Below are 21,671 nucleotides of genomic sequence, written 5' to 3'. Positions count from 1 at the left end.
AGCCTTACCTTTCCGCCAATCCACGACCTTTGCACATTTTTCCACGCTCTACCTTTATCGGGTTCAATCCTCCACCGTTGATTTCACTCCATTAGATCAACGGCTGTCGCGTCGTATCACAACTTAAACCCATTCACCCGTCGGAACTCAAATCACTTAACTCGCGTTGATAAACCTCTCGGGTCCGCTCAGGCCCAAGCTTTATCGCTTCAATCTCCGCCGTCGATCTTACCATCGAATCCGATGGTTGTTGGTCCATCCATTTATCAAAACTAATCGGTGATCCTCCACCGTTGATCAAAACCCATTTGATCCAACGGTTAACAACGTTATCGGATGAGCCACTTGCACGGGGATTACCCGCCCAATAAAGCGGTTTCCTCTCTCCTCCGACGTGCTACGTGTAATAAATGGAATCGGGTGACCAACTCGAATTACCATTTACCACTTTTCCTCCACCCGATAAACAACTTCCACTTATAAACCCGTCTTTCTTCCTTGACTATTGTACGAGTTGATTGGCGCGCGATGACCGTTAAATATAAGAGGCCATCAAATCTACGGTTTGTGCGATTTCAACTAGCACACAGATTAAAAACGACTTAACTCTTGCAATCGACTGTGATCCAAAAGTTTGAATATGAGATCGACGTCAGGAGCGAGTGCGGGACTTCAACCACGATCAAGAAAATCCATACTCTCCTACCCCCACAGTTTCTGATCACCGTTGATCTAACAGATCTGTCGATTTGACAATCCAGATCTATTCCTCTGCCATTCTTCTTCCGCCATTAATATCCGTCGATCTAAACAATCCGAAGACTCCTGTGCACGTTTACTTCCTTCCTTCGTGCCTTCATGTGGTTTCTCAAAGTTCTCTGTGGTTTCGGGTTCCTCCCGGGTTTCTGGTCTTTGATTGTTCTGCAGCACAACTCCCTCTTGATTTAACTCCTCATGCTTTAATCACTGTCACTCTTGAATCTCAACTATGATCCTTCGAATGGATTCAAGCGATCCAATACGATCCTTCATATCACTTCTTCTCTGTGTTTTGCTCGAACTCCACCTGCAACCTCTGTTACACAAAACTTACTCTAGTTCACACACAAATTATAACTAAATTACTACGTACACACACATAAACTCAGAATTGAGTTTTTTGTATTAATAAACAAGTATTTACACATGAACTCTCTCCTTGGCCTGATCTTCTGTATCAGTGGCCTCTGTTTTCCTACCTGTCCGTAGGCTTACAATCAAACCTCTAACTCACAACCTCTAACTATCTAACTTGACCAACTTTTTCTCTGCCTTTTTGGCTTACATTTATACAAAAGGATTCTATAACCAATTCCTGGTTTAGATAAGCTTCTCAACAAAATCCTAAAATCTCATCTTTATCCCTAAGGATCCTCTTTAATCCACAAATCATGAAACCAACTCCTAATCTAAGATTTACAACTGATTCTCAAATCTTTCAACTATCCTAAATCTCTCATGTTCTCCAACATTCGAGATTATTTACAAATATGCCTCACTATACTTAATTAAATCCCTATTTTAGCTTCTCCCATTAAAATCACTCAAAACCTTAATAATTACATTAGTTCAACACTTAGGAGACCAACTTCCTAAAAACACAAGACCCCCTTATGTTTACTAAAATACAATGATTCTTCTAAGCTAAATGCTCTTGCATCACATAGGCTAGTGTACCTCACCCAGGGGATTCGAACCGGGCACTTGACATTATGGAGCTAGCGAAATGCCCAACAACATTGTCGAGAATTGGTTGAGCTAATCCCTGGGGGCCAAATGGTCAAACTATTAATAATTCTTTATTAGTTGCATTTATTAGACTACTATTTATTATGTGGACTATTCAGTACTTAAGCGAGTTATATTTGCCCTTATCATCTTGTAATATAGGAAGGTACATTACAGGTGGTGTTGGGAGTTAGCATGACGGTAGTGGCTGGTGTGGATTTCCCTTTTACAGACATGGTGTGGAAAGGGACCAGTTTTATCATGAGAGACAAGGACATCCAGGAAATGTAGGGACTGATTTTTCCAAATTTCCATGGTAAATTGATGTCTTTGGAAATGCTGTTGATGTAGTTAAGGGTGGGTTCAAGATTATTGTGATGGTGATGGGATCTTCTTAATTGTTGCCGTAGTCTCCAAACAATGCTAATTTGTCATAGATCTCTGATGTATTATAACATGATATATTATGGTTAGGTTGATATTTTTAAAGAGTTGAGACTTCTGTGATCCATAACATGTTTGTGAAAATAATTTCGGCAAAATCACATAAAAAATCATTTATCGACGTGTTTTGAACCAACCAGTGTGGTTCATCATCAGGACAAGTTGAAGATCAAATCTGAGCGATAAGTTAAATAGGGAATGCAGGTCATTCCAACAACTATATTTGACTGGGCAACGGATAAAAAAGACTTCTAACGGCTAGAAGTCTTTATCGATATATTGATATTCTCAAGTGCAGACATGAAAACTCTCGTTATTGAATCAGCTGTGAACGTCTGGATACTAATCTTAGTGTTCACAGAGCATGCATTTATCAAAGTCACATTCAGGAAGGTTAAAGTATTTTTTATATTCAGATTCTTTCTTTTCTATCCAGCATTATTGTATTTATTTTGTTTTATAAGACCAAATGAAACCATAAGTATATTAGGCAGCAGGTGGATCTTTGTACTTTATTTTACTTATTTATTTTTGTAGCTAAAGGAATTGACAACCAGGCCTGGATCGTACTCACGTGACACAGGTTCGATTCTGTCTGGTACCACTATAACCACTAGGCACCAACAACTGTCCGTATTGTGGACACAAGTAAATCGGGTTTTGAACCAGTGACCTTTACACAAGGAGTGACTTAACAGTACAACCTGTCATCGACTGGTCTACACCCTGGGGGCTAGATCTTTGTACTTTATCGATGAATTGGATGGGCTATGTTGACCACTACATGTCAACGACCCATAACAGTACACCCCCTTTTTTCGCAAAAGGGATAGTGCTTGATCGATGTGTCCATGCCGTCCCGTGATCATTATCAGCTTGATCATCTTGTTATAATGTAAACCCATTCTGCGTGTATATGATGTAAATAATCTTAGTAGAACCATGTCATGTATGTAACAACCTAGGTAAACGTACCTTTCTAGCGACGATCTCCATTCTGGGAGGTTTTTTGTCTCACCGATCCATTCTCGGAAGGTCGACAGAGTTTTCCCCCCAAGTCTTACCCCAAAGTTGGAATGGATTTTGTCGCTAGGATCTTAGGCGAGTCCTAGTGTTCTAGATCGAGTCTATGTAAAAGTAATTTGGGAGTAATCCTAACTATTTGGTTATATTATTTTATTACAAATTACTTGGTCTGCTGGATTATATTTGTGTAACAGAAATATGTAACTTGTGAGACTCTATCACAAATGGGTTTTACCCTTTATGATGTAAAATATATGAAAATCATGATGTAAAGTGTCTTGAGGGTTGGAAAAATAATTTATCTTCTTATAGGTTGATTAATTAAAGTTTCGGGCCAAAAATTATTTAAAATCCTAAGCCAAAAATTTAATTAATTTTAGGTCGTAGGTAAATTTAAATTCTCCGAAGGAAAAATTCGTTGGTCCTAAAAATTAAATTTTAAGAGGTCAAGGATCTAAGGTAAATTAATTTTTTTGATAAATTTTAAACTTTTGATCCTTGGGGTTAAGTCAAAGTCAAATTTTTGGGGAAATTAACTCAAAAATTTATTTTTTGAGTTAATTAAAATGCATTTAAATGAAAATTTTGAATTTCCTCAAAAATTAAATATTTCGACGGATGAGATTAAAAGAAATTTTGATCTTCATCAACGGTCGAGATTGCTTTGATGAGGATCATTCGAACTAGCCATTGGAGGATTTATCTTTAAATAGGAAGTCATTTGTCAGTCGATTTATCCGATCTTTGAGTCGTGTGCTTAGCAAGAAGCTCTTGTGTAATCTTTTTCTGGATAATAAATAAAGACTTTGGGGTTAATTTCTATTGGTGTTACTCTTCATTGGAATACTGTAAGATGTGTTACTTTCATACATAATATTTTCTAAAGTCATTGATGATAGCTTTTGAAGAGTGATTTTAGTACAGGTATCTTACTCAGTGGCTGAGGTTTGAATAATAATTTAAATTTTGAACGTAATAGTAGGTGTCTCTATTTGTCTAAGTTTTATTATTATTTTCTCACTTTATTTTTAATGGCTAGATTGAGTTTTGCAGGGAAATCTTGATTTAGATCTTCGGACGTTAGGGGAAGTTTTCAGTTGGACCAACTATAACTCTAGATCTGTGTTTCTTGAAGTGCCTAGCTAAATTAATCTCGGGCTTTTCATAAGGTTTTTTGTTTTATTGATGCATGAGGGTTTCGAGTTAGCACCTCATTTATTTTTTATTTTTTAATTTCTGTGTGGCATAATGATAGATCTGGCTACTTAGAGCCTTCAACTCGTAATTATTGTAATTATTCATCTGGGTTTTTGAGGTTTTTAATTTCATCATTGTGTATATCGTTTCTGGGTGTTTTGTTTTTCTTTTTTGCAGCGATAGATCTGAAGGAGAATTTTTGTTTGAAGCCAAATCTAGGCCCTGGAGGGTAAGATCTGGCCTCAATATCACTTTTCAGGGATATTATTAAAATTTTTTATAGTCTGAGGGTAAGTGTTTTGAAGACAAATCTGAAGTAGAAGAATATCATTTTAAATAAAAAATTTTGGTATTTTTTTGTTTTTGTTTTGGGCTACCATTTTTCTGCTTGGAAGCCTCTTGAAATTCTGTTGTTGTCTCATGCTGCATTTTTCCATCTTTTTGCTGCTTTCTTACTCTGGAAAAATTTAGAAATTTATTTTGCTGCTAGGTTTTTTTTTTCATTTTTTCTGCAATCTTCCCTCCATCTTGATGCTTAGCTCCACCTCTTTCTCTCTGATCTGCAACCCTTCCTCCACTCCAGCCCACGAGTTGCCTTTCTTTTCCATGGCTCCATCCCTCGCTGCCTAAACCCTCTTTCATTTGCATCGCGGCTCCTCAGCCCGCGTTTCTCCTTTTCCTGTTTCTTTTCTGCCGTCCTCCACTCCTGAAGCAGTCCTCTACCTGTGTCTAATCCTTCGCCCGCGGTTCCTTCCTCCCTATCCAACAGTTCCCATCCCTGCTCGTTGCTCTCTGTAGCTCCAACTCATGTTGCAACCTTGCCTTCCCTGTGGCTCCTTTGTGGCCTTCAATGTGCTGCCAAAGCTCCTCGCTCCCATACGCCGCTAGACCTGCAAACAAACAAAACAATTCAACCTTTTTTTTGTTTCTTATTTTATGTTTTAGTTTCATTTAACTTAGGTCCTTTTTTTTTTGTTATCTAATGTAATTTGAATTCATTTCTTAGGGTTTGCCTTTTTTTGTTTCATTTTTGGTTCCTTTGTTTTATTTATATTTCATGCCTCTTTTGTTTTGATTTTCTTTTCTTAAAACAATTCTAATTTTTTTTTGCTTAAACTTATGACTTTTATTTTTTCTTTTATGTTGTGATTTTCTTTTTGTTTTTAGGTTTTGATTTTGTAATTTAAAAAACATTTAAAAAAAACTAAAAATAAAAAAGAATTGGTGACTTTGAAATTGCGAATGAAATAAATCAAAAGAAGATCTAAGCTTTCACATTTAAAAAATTAAATTTTTATGTGGTCTATGGCCCATTAAAAATTTAAATTTAATTATGGTCTTTTGATTTCCATCTTTGGTCACATTAATTTTTTTTTGCCACATTAAATTTGCTTCATAAACTTAGCACATTAAAAATTTACCTAAGGGATAATTAAATTTTAATCTAAAGTGCCTTGGTGTCTTTTTGTGTTAAGTGTAAAATTTTAAATTTTGTGGTAGGGATTTCTCTATTGTCAAATGCGATTAATGTTTTAGAATCATATCTAAAGATTGACTATAGGAGAAAGATAAATTTTAGATCTGGGTTATTGAAGAAAATCATTTTATATCTAGAATCATTGCTTAGCAGTTAATTTTCATAAACGGTATTTAATTGCTAAAATATATTGCGTGATAAAGTTTTGGGCATTTACATTTAATTGTTCATGATCGTCACTTTCATCACATTTATAAATTGCTCTGGATAACTTGTTTTCATTTAGTTTATGATTAATTGAATATTAAGGTCTAAAATCATTTCCATCTTGTGGTAGTGTCTTATCCACCTCGGTTAACCAGGACTTGTTTACATTCATCAAGTTGTTCATCCTAAAGTCTCCGAGAGCCTGTGTTCCATAGGCTACCCTCATTCATTCACCCTAGGGACTACCCCCCTTGACTTGTCTAGGAGAGAGTCTAAACTGAATAAGGATTAGAGTGACAACGCTTACTCTGAGCATTGTTGCGGTGCCTGGACACTTTGTGCAACAACATGCTGTAACTGTTTATGACTGCAGATTGGTAACTTTAGGTGAATCTGTGGCTAAGGTTTAGACAGTTTTGATTGTGGCTAGTTTCAGTGAAGGGATGAGTTATGCGACATAACAGTGATCTTTTTCTAGTGGCCCAGGGTGGAGACTTTGGAAATATTTGTAGTGACGGATATTTATTGTTTTTGTAATGGTGTTATGTACCATTCCACGAAGTGCTACCATTTAGACAGTCAGGATGATAGGAAGCAAAGTCATCTTAGTCATAGTGCTAGGCAAGGCTGTTCAATTACGATCAGTACTTTAGTTGCTAATCACGGACTCTAATCTAAGCTTAAGGAAATTAGGGACTTGAATAATTTTATGAATTTAACATATTTACGAAAACGAATGCTAATTTAAAAATTGTCATATATAACGTTGGATAGAAATGGCAGATATAACATTTTTTTTTGGAAATTAAACATAAGGATTTGAAGTTCCCGATTTACTGGAAACCATGACCAGCATACACGACCTTTGCTAACAAATAATCGTCCCTTAAGGCAAATAAACATTATGTATCTGTGAATAGTTAACATCTGACATATTGTATTTGAATTTAAAATTTGATTGCAGTAACTTAGTTTTCTACTATCTTTCTGTGGGATGCAGATTAGTAACTTAGTTTTCTACTATCTTTCTGTGGGATGCAGATTAGTGGATTTGTTATCTGGTGAGCATCCATCAAAAAGGTCTGCAGTTTTGGAGCACATGACATTAGCATTACAGCCAATTCTTGAAAAAGGAATTGTTGACCATTCAATTGTGCATAGAGCTTTGTTGGAGTACATGTGTATATCAAACAAGGTGACAAAATACAGTTCTTTATTTCACTGAAAGCCTCTGTATAGTTAGAGAAAATCATTGCAAAATCTATGAAATGCACTTTCTGTAGATGATTTCCTGATTAACTGATTTAAAATTTGGGCAAAAGTCATCTGTCACAGATATAATTCAGCAGCTATCTGGGCCACTTCTTGTACGAATGATCCATACAAGAGATGGTTCAAAGGTTGGCGCATTTTGTATTATACATGGTGGTGCTAAGGTTTGTTGACAGTTCTCTTTCTTCTTGTTTGAATTTCTGAAGCAGCAATCATGTACTTTTTGAATGAAATGGATAGCTGTTAATAATTGTCAGTTGTTCAAACCTAGGAAGTATTTACCTCTCTTATTGCCCAATTTTAATTAGAGGGAAGGAGTTTATGGTAAAATAGGATAAAGTTTATCCACAATTATATATATATATACATATAATGACATTTACGACAATGCATGCTAAAGTCTTTTATATTTATCTGATAATTCTGTTTGGCATTGGCTGAGATGTTAGTCTTTCATGTTTGCCCATTGAACATTCTAATTCAGTTCTTTGTTTTTTCAGGAAAGAAAGAAGATTGTGAAAGGAATGAAAGGGCATGTAGTAAAGATTGCTCACGATGAATATGGATGTGTGGTGAGTGCCCATGGTTTAATTTCAAGCTATGGATGTCTTTTACTTGAAGCTTTTAGAGTCTCATCTTTAGACTTTAACCTTAGTTAATGTGACCCAAAGAGTATATACATCAGTATTGCAACAGAGAAGGCCATCTAGTCTATAAATGACGAGCTAATTTATCCGTAATCTGTATGTCGATTTGCATAAGCTGTTTGTTTTGAAAAAAAATTCCAAGTCACATGACATTGGGACGTGCAGAAATGGGTCTTTGATATGGGACTCATAGGTCCCTGATACACAACATGGTGGAGTGTAACACATAGGAACACATCTTTTTACAAATGCTAAACCTAGAAATAAGCTCAACCCCCACCCTCAGACGCTTGAATGAAGAATAGGGTTCATTGCCACTTCCATGCAATAATCTGCTTGAAACCTACATCATCAATATTCAATATAAGTGATAACCACATTTGGTAAATCCCTTGCAGTTATCACGGAAATTGCACATAAAGAAAGATCAAGATAAACTCAGCAGAGTTCTTCATATTGAATTTACAAGCAAAAGCTTTCTTATAAGGGTTACAAGCTAGGCTAGTCAATCCGCATTATGAATGTGGGGTAGACTAAGAAACACACTAAAGCAAAGCATAAAAAAATAAAATAACTGAAAGTTGAAATGACCTTTAATGACTATGTCTGGTATTGAATTGATCATTATAATATGATATTTACTTTATCAGCCCCTCTTAATGGTCAATCTACCAACCGCGCCAAGATTATCTTGAAACTTTTTATTTTTAAGACCCAAAGACTTGGTAAAAATGTTCCATCCTCTACAAGTTGACTATGAAATGACAATATATCTCAACTGGCTTGGTATGCCTGTGGAAGATTGAATTCTTAGCTGGTTTGAGCACCCCATGATTGTCATAAAATGAAGGTGTTGGCTCTAGTTGTCGCATCTTCTTGTTTGCAAGCATCCTCCGGTTCCAAATTTCCTCACATGCTCTTTTGACTCCTTGGTATTTTGCTTCTGTTGATGAAAGGGCTATTGCATGCTGCTTCTTGTTGATACATGTGATTGCACTTGTGCCAAGGTGAAGCGAACAAAGTTCGTACATCCTGTTAACTACTCAAGAAAACTTGGAATGTAAAGATCTCCATTGAGATACAAGAATATATATTAGAAACTATGAATAAGATGATGATACGATGAGAGTGAGGTGCCTGCTTATATATTAGGCAGGTGCCTCTTCATGGAAGGTCATGTCTCATTTAGACATGCCTCTTCCGTATTAATTACTAATTAACTAATCGTTATTACAATTATCCTCATTATTTATAGATATTTATTTGTAACATTGCCTTCCTCCTCAAAAAAGCTTTGTCGTCAAAGCTTACTAATGAAAAGCTTGATCTTTTTTTTTTGTTCGAATGTCTTCTTGTCTCGGAACTGTCATCTTCATCGAAACAAGACGATATGATCCTCTAAGTGATAAACAAAACTGTCGCATTGAGAAGGGATCAGACCATCCTAAATTAATCTTTTGTGAGACTTGGCAATTACTTGATAATTGAGATAACTTGTTATTGTCAGACTGGATTGTGCTAATGCCATTTTCCTTTGGAACATAATTTTGTTGTTTATGTTCTATATGATTCAAATTCGTAAATTGATTGAGATGTCTATTCTTGTGATTTGGGCGTAGGTAAGGAGTTCTTTTGGCTTGTCTTTCCCTTATCATATGTGAGGCAAGATTTTGATTTACTTCAGGTTCTGATGTCGTCGAGTTGGTTACAAAATCTTCACTTGGGTTTTTCCTCATCCAAACTGCAACATTTGAATATGTTTTCCCTTCAATTGGGTTGACATTTTCTTGAATTCTGATATTGACTGTATTAGTATTCATTCCTCTTTCTTCAACTTGGTCATCTACGTTTGAAGGCTTCGATATGTTTTCTATGTTGAGTTCTTCTAGTTTGATTTTCAATATTTTCCTGCCATTTTTAAGTTTCTTAATTTGCATCAATAATTTCTCGCTGCTGTCTTTGAGCCGAGTAACTTCTTCATTTTTGTCAGTGGTGATTTTGTCAATTTCCTTTTGCATATTTTGTCTTACTTTTTTACCTTCTTGAGAAATTATTTTTGCGATATCTTGCATATCTTCTGGTGTTACAGAAACTCCACCCTTGTTGTAGCGAATGCTTCAGTGACGACGACAGCAAAGTTGACGATTTATATGGCCAAGGACCTGGATCGGAGAATGAGGTTCTGTGTAGCGGTTGAGGGGCCAGAGGATCGAACTGCTCCGATACCAAATGAAGTGAACAAAGTTCGTACTTCCTGTTAACTACTCTAGAAAACTTGGAATATAAAGATCTCCATTGAGATATAAGAATATATATTAGAAAGTATGAATAAGATGATGATACAATGAGAGTGAGGGGCCTACTTATATATTAGGCAGGTGCCTCTTCATGGAACGTCATGTCCCATTTAGACATGCCTCTTCAGTATTAATTACTAATTAACTAATCGTTATTACAATTTTCCTCATTATTTATATTATTTATATATATTTATTCGTAACACAAGGTTGAAAACATATCCAGAGGTTAATTTTGTATCATTCACACAACTTGCCCAATTTAAAGCTGTATATTCACACAACCTAGTGTCCTTGCTCTAGTTGTACAAAATGCCAAAGTCAAGTGTCCCTTTTACATATGTCAACACTTTCTTTGTTGTAGTCCAATTTTCAGCTTCTGGCATTGTCATGAATATGGAAATGAAGCTCACAACATAGCTCAAATTAGGCTTAGTGACTGTAAGATATATTAAGCTCTCCACCACTGTTTGATTCTTTTATACCAGATCTGATCTATTTGTTTTCATCAATTTTATTCAAAACCCATAAAATATTTATCTCAAATAAATTCTGAAATTGTTGATAAAACAAACATGGTGGTATATCAACTCAGGAAGTTAAATTGCAATGGAAAATATCATGAGAAATCAAACATATAACAACAGAAAATTCACCCAATAACAATCTTCGTTCACTTTATTAAACTCAAGAAAACTTTGGGTTTGATCCACAGAGAAAATATACAGAGAAATTTTCAGTTGTACGAGAATCTATAACTCGCCCCCCCAAGGAAATCAGCATTTTGAAATGCAACCTGTCAGCTGGAAATCGGCCCCAAGAAATTCTCAGCATTGTCTGGTGCTGCTTCACCTCCTCACTCTGCTCACAGCCTCCTCAAACCTGTGGTACGACCTGTGCACCTGTGCAACTTGGCCTCTCTAGATTATTTGGCCTTCTCCAAAATCAACCTCTTGGCTGCTGTACTCAATGTTTCCTTTTTCCAACTTGGCTTCCTTGAATTTCTTCTTGAAATCCTCTCAACGTTCTTTCCTTATTTTCCTCATTCAAATTATGCCTCTCGCTCTTGAGAAAATAACTTCCTCAACATAATGCGTCTTCACCTCTCCCATAGGCTTATTTTATAATTTTATTAAGCCAAAATTGCTAACACTAATCTCCTAAGTGATCAATGGCTAAGATTGAATCCTAAGCCTCACTTGAGATCAATGGTTGAGATTATATCTAAATCACTTAAATAATTTAATTAATTATTCTTAGAAATTTGGCCTAATAGTCCACAAAAATTATTTAAATTAATCAATGTACTTTTCCTAAGTTAACCTTAGGGAAGAAATCATAAAATCACTTACTCCACCAAGCAAGCACCTAAAGAGGCAATCAAATATCTTCTACATGCTAAGACACCAAGTCAATGTAGAATACCTTCAAAGGCTACAAAATCAACAACCACTTGGCTGTAGATTGACTCATCATTTGCTTTACAATTAGTCTTGGCTGAAAGCTTCAACCCTTTCTCCATAGCGTAGATGAGATTTTGCAATCTATCATTTAGAACCTGTCAGACAAATTCCTTGCATGTTTTGTTTGTGAGACAAAATGTGTCTACATGTTTGTCAGAGTTTTACACCTAGAGAGTACTGTGGGAGGCCTAAATTAGTCATGCCAAAAGCTTTTCTCTTAGTATTCTCGATTCATTCAATAACACTTGCCTCAATACTTGTAATAATGATGCCATTTACATATATGACTAGTAGAATGATATCACGATCAATGCTTTTGACATACAAATTCAATTCGAAGGATTCCACTAGAACCCCTATTCATCCAAGCGTGTGTTAATCTCAATGTACCATGCCATGGTTGCCTTCTTTAGGGCATATAGAGCCTTCTTCAATTTGCAACAAGATGCTTCTTACCTAGAACCCAAAAACTCTATGGTTGATATATGTAGAGTTCTTCCTCCAAATCTCCATTGAGGGAGACACTCTTCATGTACATCTAATGGACCTTCTATTGAAAGTGTGTTGCCATGGCTAGAACTAATTTGATGGTGCTCATCTTTGTTATAGGAGCAAAGGTCTCGTCATAGTCAATGCCTTTTCATTGAGACAACCCCTTCTGCAACAAATTGTGCATTGTACTTCTTGAATGTGTCTCCTTCCTTATTCTTGACCTTGTGCACCCATTTATAGCCAATGGGCCTCTTCCCTAGTGGAAGACCTATGAGATCTCAAGTCTGATTTTTTATTAGACTCTCATATACGGTTGTCATGGCCTTCTCCAATTCAATTTTTCGTATTGCTTCCTCGACAAGTGGCTCTAAAACTCCCTAAACATTGGCCATAAGAGCACAGTTACCCTTGTTTAGTTTTTTGTTGCTCTTGCCTCTTGATGATTGCCCCTCAATAATTTCACCTACCCAAACATCTCCATTGGTGTTGTGCCACCACGTTGGCCTTTTCTTGGAATCCTCTTCATCTAAGTCAGTGTTACCATTATTACTTGGGAAACTTGTACCTATGTCATTTGAATGTTGATTTGGGCTGTCTACTTCAGAAATTACTAGAGACTATGTTATCTGACTGTTGATTTGGGCTGTCTACATCAAAAATTACTAGAGACTCATCATGCTTAGAATCTTCCCCTCTTTTAGGTGTAGCTGACTAAAGCATGAGACTTGAATCCTTAACCACCATTGTTTCTTCTATTGTGATTTTGAACTTTTAGGAGCTTTGGAAGGCCCTACATTTTCATTAACCTCAACATATCAATTGAACCTCAACAGATTTGTTGAAAAGTAGTAAGTGAAGGTTTTCTATGACTTGTGCCTTAGTCAAAGAGACCACAAGCAGTCCTGTCCTTAGCGCGCACAAGTTGCTATAAGTTAGGATGAATTCCTAAAAGTTAGGACGAGTTCCTAAAAAAATTAGGATGAGTGCATAAAGCAGTTTAACTCATACGGTTAAGTTGGAGGCTCAGTTGTTTGTTTCAAAATATTTTTGTTTCTTTAATACAAAAAACCCAATAAGGGTCTAGAGCATAATGACAAGTACAATGACTCATGACTCAATCCTAGAAGTAGTCAATGGGTGATTTGACCTATTAATAATCAAATGAGCATGAAACCCATGCTAATAAAAATATTTTTCTTTGATCTTTACAACGATTTTCTTTTCTTCATTTTACAAATACAAAATTTTTTCGGCCTTGACTCAAGGATGTGGATGCATCGCTGCCCAATCCCATTGAACCAATGACCACTAACTCAAAGGATGGATGTGATATCAAGGGAAAGGTGAAAAGTGGTAGGTAGGAATGGTTATGGACACATTACTTCAATCCAAATTTTCCAAGTAGTGCCCCTCCTATAAACCTAAGGCCTTATAGGAGGTCTCACTAGACTGCGGCTAAAAACTAACCCCCTTGGTAAGGTGAGAAAACAAGTTTACAATCAAGATTGGTCAGTCATCCAGATCACCCATTTATCTATGATAGAATGCCCGAAACATTAAGTAAAAGCACTTGATAGCAAAATGGTTAAAGTAATTGTTGGCTGGTAGCCCACCTCCATTGATGAGGAATGACAGAAGGTGAAAGATGTATGACCGGTGCAAATGGTGGAGAAAAGAGGCATATTATCATAACTGAGCAATGTGTAGGGTTGCTCTCTGGCTAGCTGCCTGAGATAGGAGAGAAGTTTTCTCCTATGGGGTTACTCATTTTTTGGTAGGTAGCAGGGATCTTCGTACCTTTTCATAGTTTTGTTGTATATATATATATATATATATATTTTTCTTATCTACATCTTGTGCTTCTTCAAATTTTTGTTCCTTGTTATTGTGTAACACCAAAAGAATAAGTTATATGGGCTGGGAAAGAAACTGTAAGCAAGTCAAATTGAGGTATTTGGATTGAGTTATAAATTGCTTGACTGTAACAATATTGAATGTGTGGTTAACTTACATCATATGTGTTAGGTGCTGATGGTTGTTTCCTTGCAACCCATCTCAAGCTTTGCCTAGATAAGGTCTTGCTACAACTTATATTGCATGGGGACTTGTATAGCAGGATTTCAAGATAATATTGCAGTTTCAGGGGATGATATATGAGCCTACCGTAGTGCATTTTTATTAGCGACATCCATTTACAATCATCTGCTTGTTATCAATTTCTAGGTGGCATATTATGGAGGTGCACACTTTCCTAAGCATAACCCTTATGGTTGATTGAGAAATCCGAAGATTTCCTAGTAATTGACTGCTTATCAACAATGGGTGTTGTGTTGCTTTCGAGAATGGTCTAGTGCAAAGTAATTGATCCATGCCCCTATTGATTTTTGTTTTAGTGTACTTCAATAATCTCATCATATGTATGACTCCATGGTTGGTATTTTTGTTAGGAGGGTGTGTGCTACATTTTTCCTCTATATTATTTGAACAACACCACCACATTTTTACATTCCAGCAGCTATATGATGTGTTTCTTTGGTGAGGGATACATATTGAATTCATTTGTGAGCTTTTTAGTGGATGTGGCATGATTTTCCACTTTTTAGACTTAATGCCAATGTTTTTTCTAAGGTTTTGTGGATTAATTAGTTAAGTGATCATATGCGTTGATCCTGACATGGGTGCCCAAGCTTTTGTGGTCATGTGTTCACTAGGGAAACAACATTTTTCATGGCCTTGTTGGTATGAGTGGGGCGCATCCCTTTGGGCATAAATGTGGAGGTGATAAACTATTATTTTATCAATGTTTGGCATGACATAGGGGTCAAACCTGTTACCCAGCACCTGTGGATAGTATGCATAAGCAAGTTTTTTTCTCTTCGATGGTCCTCAGCCGACAGTTAGCAGTGCCTTGCAACCATCAGATAGCTCGATGTGCCACCATCTCCGCCACTGAAGCCAACCATGTTGTCCCTCGACCATTTGTTATGATTGTATGTTTGAAGGTGCGTCTCCTGACCCCAAAGGTGTGACTTTTCATTGGTATAGTTGAGTAATTTTGTTTACTTTTCATGGATATTTTTGGGCATGGATTGGTGAGGGGATTCAACGGAAAGAGTGGGCTAGGTGTGTATTCTTGTCTCCTCCGCCCGATTTGGTGGTTACCATTGTATCCTAGTCTCGTGGGATCTCCTTTACTGGCCATTAGCTTTAGGGTTGGCACTACATAGGAAACACTGATTTTGGTTGTGTGATCCCGCTTCTCGACACCATATACCTCACTCCCTTTAGCTCATTCTAACCCCATTCATCCTTTTTCCCATCCGTGTCCACATGGGTCCATTGGGTCCACATAGGGTTAGCCTCCCCTTCCCCTTGTCCATACCTTGGGTCAAGACTGGAACGATGCCTCAGAGGTTGATGTAGCTAAAAACAAAAGAAAAATTATAATTTGGCCACTCTCAACAAGAAATGTACCACAAAATGCAAAAGATGGCCGAGAAATACAAATTTAGCACACGAGCAAAAGCCAAACATGAGCTTTACCCCTTATTTATGGCCATCACCTTGGTTCCTATGGGCCCTAGATGAGCCTCCTCCACATTAAGGAACCCATGATTGTCCCAACCCCAGGTGGGCAATGAAATGCCCCACCTTAAAAGGGGGTACCTACTGCTATCCTATACATCATGCTCTCATCCCATGCAGCCTCGAGTAGTTATGGAGAAAAATCAATTAAAGGCAAAAGGTGTATGAAAAAGGGTGGAAAAACAAACGTCGGGGTAACTCATGTACCATGATTTGCTCATTCCTACACTCATATACCCAAGTGTGGGCTTCCCTCATTATAGTTGCTCTCTTGTCCCATAACATGCGGCCACGATCCTTCCCTTGATCCCTACTCTGCTCCATCATTATATCACTTGCCATTTACCACCTGAATGGATGTGCCATTGACATGTCATCCCCTTTAAAGGCTGAAACCACCTAATAGGGTCCTTGGTTAACCCCCTTATTGAGCTTGGAGACAGTTGTACATGCCAAAGCCCACTATGGAAGGGCATGCCACTATGAAGTGCCCCATGGATTCCATGATTTGTAAGCTCTTTTACTTAACTATTCTAATGATTTGTTGTATTGGAGGGCAAGGGGAAACATTGGATCTTATAGAGGGTTGCAGGTGGTTCTCCATTTGGGGCTGTGTCTCTCTATACTAGGTTCTAGCCCTCCAGAGGGCCACATTGGCAGTTGTGGGGTGAACGTTGAGAGCCATGGGCCTCCGCCATAGCAGAGATTACTTTATGGATCCCCAACACTGGTCATCGATTGCTTATGTTCCACCTTTTTGGATGAGGATGATGCACCTGGTTTGCCATGCCCAATTGACTCCACACTTGCACCATATACTTGGCTTGTGTTCTAGGGTCCAGATGATGATGTGTCTCACTGCAGGAGACAAAGGGAGGGCTTATGTCATCATCCTGGCCCTTATAGATGGTTTACAAGAATTTTCGATCCACTTGGAGACCTATGAAGATGTCCTTGTGCCTCGACGCCCACTGGGGAGCACCACAGGGATTTGCTTGGAAAACAAGGGGCCAACCCCTTGTCACTATGTTTGAGGTCCATTCTCATATCATGGCACACTCTGGACTTCATTAGGCCTCCTCAAAGGCCCAATGACTCATTTTATTGATCATTCTACCCTCTTGAGAGGCTTACTTTATGTTATAGAGCTATCTTGGTGGGCTTGTCACCAAGGGATGTTATTATTGCACATTATTTTATTATTAGGGGCTTAATTAGGCAACTTGAACTCCTTAGTGATCATATAAATAGATGAGAGGTGATTCATTTCTCTCATCATCATTTGGATTTGGATTTAGTAGCTACTTGAGAATTTCACATTCCCTTTTGGAGGATGAGTTTGGATTACATGGATGAAATTTGATGTTTGGATCTATCTCTCTTATCTTGGAGCTCCATTATTGGCATAATTTGATGATTGGATATACTCATTTGTACATGTAAGTGATCTTTTTCATTCTTATTCTTGTTATTTACATTGTCACATGAAATGTTGTTGGGATTTTCGCTATACAAGTCTGAAATTCACTGCTTTTCTATACGAAATTGTGGAAATTTTGACCTTTTGTAGCGTTGCATCATTGCATGGGCCATTTATGAATGGATGAATGTTCCTAGAGATTATTGTTGTTGAATACAACTTGATAAGTCATCAATTATTGCATATCGAAGTATAAAGACTTTGAGTAGCTGCTCTCATGCCCTAATGCCATGCAAAGTTGCTTAAATATCTCCTTGATTGGGTAAATCCTTTCCAAACTATAAATTCTCTTTGACTCCATCTCTCCCAGAGGACAAGGCACTAATCCTTCCATAGGTGATCACTTTTAAAGAATATTTCTCTCACCTCTCCTTCTCTCTCTAGGCCTAGCCTCCGTACTTTAGCTAGGGCATCACTTTTCTCTCATTTTAGCCATAAAAAAAGTTTGATCTCTTGTTGATAATTGTGCTAGAGTTTTCACTGGAGGCCCTCGAAATTTCAAGAAATTCCGACGGTGGGATCTTGAGATATAGCAAACCCTAGCTCAAGGATCGTTTCTTGCCGGAGGCTTCCCTTGGCTAGTGTCCTCATTTGGATTATTGCTTTAAATTCTCGAAAGGAGATTTGTCCTTTGGTCCTCTTCTCCTCCATATTTAGGTAAAGCCCCTCCTTGGCTGATCAACTCCACATCCTTGACTTCATTCTAGGTCCACTTGGTCCCGTGTAGTCCCGCAACCTTACAACTTTAATTCCACAAAGATCACACGAAGGCTAATTCTCCACAAAGATTCTCGGGTCTAGGAAACCTCTTGACAAAGATATACTCCCAATCCCCAGCCTCAAGAATCCTCCCAGCCTTTCTTAGAGAGCGTATCACCTTGATTTCCAAGCAAGAAAACTATATTATTGAGTCTCTCCTATGAATGTGCCTTTGGAATCACTCCTTATCCTCTTATTGATCCATTCATTTAGTGATTCCCCTTATATCGGGTCTCCTCCCATCGATGAAAATCCGTAAAGAGCAGGGAGCCTTAGTTGTGGTGACAGTGGGCTATCGCTCCATTGTTGCTCCTTGACCTAATAGTTGTTGTTAATTTTTCATCAATTTGTTCTATGCTGCAACTATTACTTCAATAATATCCAATATCATCCAATTTAACAGTTTCACTTCTTCAATTGTCCAATGGTAGTAGAGCAATAGTTGATAGAACAATTAGACAAATGCACAATGAAAGACAACCAAGAGACAAGAGACACTATTTGGTCAATGACCAGGGAAAAGCCCCACTAGGGGGAAAACCCTTGCAAATCTTCTTCTATTAGATTGTCTTCAAATGTTCAGCAGAGAGAGTACATCATCCAATATCAATTTCAATATCCAATATCCAATCAGCTATCCAAAAACAAAGATGAAAGAGAGAGAGTCAACAACAACCAACTCAAGTGTAGATGTGTCCCAGTCAATAGTAGTCAATGCCCTAACCAGTGAATAGTTCATGGTCAAATCAACACTTTAGCAGCTCGGTCTAGGACAGTCAAATTCAACCTTTAAAGCTGGTCCAAGGTTAGTGAAAACAGTCCCAAAACCAAGGTTACACGAAACGGGGAAACGGGTACGAGTTTCCGAAACGGGAAGCGATACGAAACACGACCTCCCCAAATTTTGGAAACGGGGAAACGCGAATATATATATATATATATATATATATATAGGAATTTAAGAAATATGTGCAATCATAAAGCATATATGATACATTCTAATTTATTACATTATGATAAAATTGGCAATTGTCAATGCATAGACTATAAGTATCTAAATTTACATCACATTTACTCATGAATAATCACATAATGAAAATAGAAATATCCAAAATCAGCCACGAGAAATTTCTAGTTTTTTGTCTCGTGGTTGATTGGGAGTCTCCTCCTACATAGTCGAATGACCTTAGTGCTCTTGATTAAATACAAGTTTCATACCCTAGTACCCTACATTCTCTTGATTATTGGGAGTCTCCCCTGCATAGAGGGCTTTGTTCTCTCGATTAAATACAAGTTCCATACCCTAGTACATGATAAACTCCAATGGAAACATTGAAATCCCCCCAATCCTAAAATCCTGAAAAACAGATAAGTCTGCTGGATTTTGAGTAAGATCTAAAATTCTACTTTCTCCATATGAAATCCAATGACGACGAAACCACTCTCAAACATCCTGAGTCATTTCATGGTAATGTTAAAAATTTAAGTAAAAGGATGAAAATGAAAAATAAAGGAGAATATCACTTTTACTTTAAGAATTTAACATTACCATGAATTGCATATCAACACTAGGGCAAACAAATGTAAGAGATCTACATTAGAAAAAAAAAATTTAAAAAACAAATGTTTTTTTGGGGGAAACGTGGCCCGTACGGCCGGAAACGCGTTTCCAGGCCGTACGGTACGGGGAAACGCGTTTCGTTTCGTTTCCCCTGGCGAAATGCCCCCTAGGGCCACGTTCCCTGCAACTTAGCCCAAAACAGATGGTCAAACTGTTATGAAACCAACTCAAGAAAAGATAGAAAAGATAGATCAACGCCTTAGAATTCAGCCTCTTCGAGGGGGCAACCTCCTTTACATTACATAAATGAACAATTCTTTGATGATCCAAATGACAAAACCTCATTTCTATATATAGGAGTCTAAGGAGTCACAATATAACCCAGTCGACCTAACAATAATAATATAAAGCCACAAAAATAACAATAGAGGGATTCTATGGGACACAATAATAACAATATGGGGGCAATAGGGGCATAACAATATTAGTAAGGGGTATAACTACAATAGTAATGGGGTAATCACTAGTATTATAGGGACCCAACATGCCCCTCTCCTTCAAAAAAGTGTTGTCCTCAACGCTTGAGTAGTTCTGGATACTTCTGTATAAAATTTTCATCCTCCCATGTGGAATCTTCAGCGGATAAGTTCTTCCACTTGATAAGATACTCCGAAATTGATCGATTTCGTAGCTGTCGAGTTCTTGTTTCTCTGACTGCTTCCGGTTCCAATATAATTTTTCCTTCCTCGTCAAGTTCTGGCAATATTGTTTGAACTAGGAGCTTGTCGCCTATAACCTTCTTTAAACATGAAACATGGAAAACTGGGTGCAATCGAGAAGTTGCAGGAAGCTCCAATTTGTATGCCATAGTACCAATCTTTTGCAACACCTTGTACGGACCATAATACTTTGGTGATAATTTATTATCCTTCTTAGCTTGCTTGAGGGACATTTGCTTATATGGTTGTAGCCGTAGGAATACCCAATCACCTACATCAAAACTTCTTTCACTGCGATGTTGATCTGCCTGTTGTTTCATTCTATTTTGTGCCAACACGAGGTTATCCTTTAAGAGTTGGAGGACTTGTTGTTGATGTTCGATGTGATGTTCCACTGTCTGAACCTTAGAATTTTCTCTTAAATATGATGTGATGGATGGTGGTTGATACCCATAAAGTGCCATAAATGGGGTCATTTTTGTTGATGTATGGAAGGAAGTGTTATACCACCATTCAGCCAGAGGCAACCATTTGACCCATTGTGTCCGTTTATCAGATACAAAGCAACGAAGATATCCTTCCAAACATTTGTTTACTATCTCAGTTTGCCCATCGGATTGAGGATGATAAGACGAGCTATGAGCTAACTGAGTACCAAGACAAGAGAATAATTCTGTCCAAAAGTTTCCAGTGAAAATGGGATCTTTGTCACTTACAATAATCTTTGGGTTTCCATGTAGCTTTTGAATTGTTTCCATAAATGCAGTAGAAACTGTACTGGCTTTAAATGGATGTGATAATGCACAAAAGTGTGCATACTTGGTAAGTCTGTCAACTACCACCATGATGACACTCTTTCCCTCAAACTTGGGTAAACCTGTGATAAAATCCATTGAAACCTCCTCCCAATGTTGGTTTGGAACAGTGTTGATAATATCGCCGATATCTCGGCGATATTCGTAAATATCACGCTATTTTCTGCGAAACGAGATATCGGCCCTAAAATATCGCGATATTTTCCAACTTTGAAAATCGCGCGAGAAATCCGAAATATCGGCGATATATTCCAAAATATCGCGCGACAATGGTAAATATCGCGGCTGGCTGTTAAAAAATTTCCGCGCGGGCTGTATAAAGGGTTTTTGTGCTTGGTGTTAAGTCATTTTAGTTTTTAACTTTTGTTTGAGCGCTGGGAGGTGTTAACACCGTACAACGTTGCTGGGAGATGGGGGCAGCATTTCTGGTATCCTCAGCATTTCTGCGGGGGAAGCATTTATG

General features: G+C 37.6%; 1 protein-coding gene across 1 annotated transcript in view; it reads left to right on the top strand.

The window, feature by feature from the left end:
- Window positions 1-21,671, top strand: part of PUM24 (pumilio 24) — a 163,683-nt gene that overhangs the window by 76,173 nt on the left and 65,839 nt on the right. Inside the window, exons 8-10 of the mRNA XM_089419429.1 lie at window positions 7,160-7,313; window positions 7,441-7,554; window positions 7,891-7,962. Coding sequence (XP_089275555.1) covers window positions 7,160-7,313; window positions 7,441-7,554; window positions 7,891-7,962 — 340 coding nt within the window. The remainder of the gene's footprint in view (window positions 1-7,159; window positions 7,314-7,440; window positions 7,555-7,890; window positions 7,963-21,671) is intronic.

The sequence above is a fragment of the Pinus tabuliformis genome, chromosome 4_1 (genome assembly GCF_031772625.1).
Source record: "Pinus tabuliformis cultivar Carrire ecotype Pingquan chromosome 4_1, CPIR1, whole genome shotgun sequence".
Taxonomy (NCBI): domain Eukaryota; kingdom Viridiplantae; phylum Streptophyta; class Pinopsida; order Pinales; family Pinaceae; genus Pinus; species Pinus tabuliformis.
Note: the sequence above shows the minus strand (reverse complement) of the source record. Positions and strands in the feature narration are given on the sequence as shown.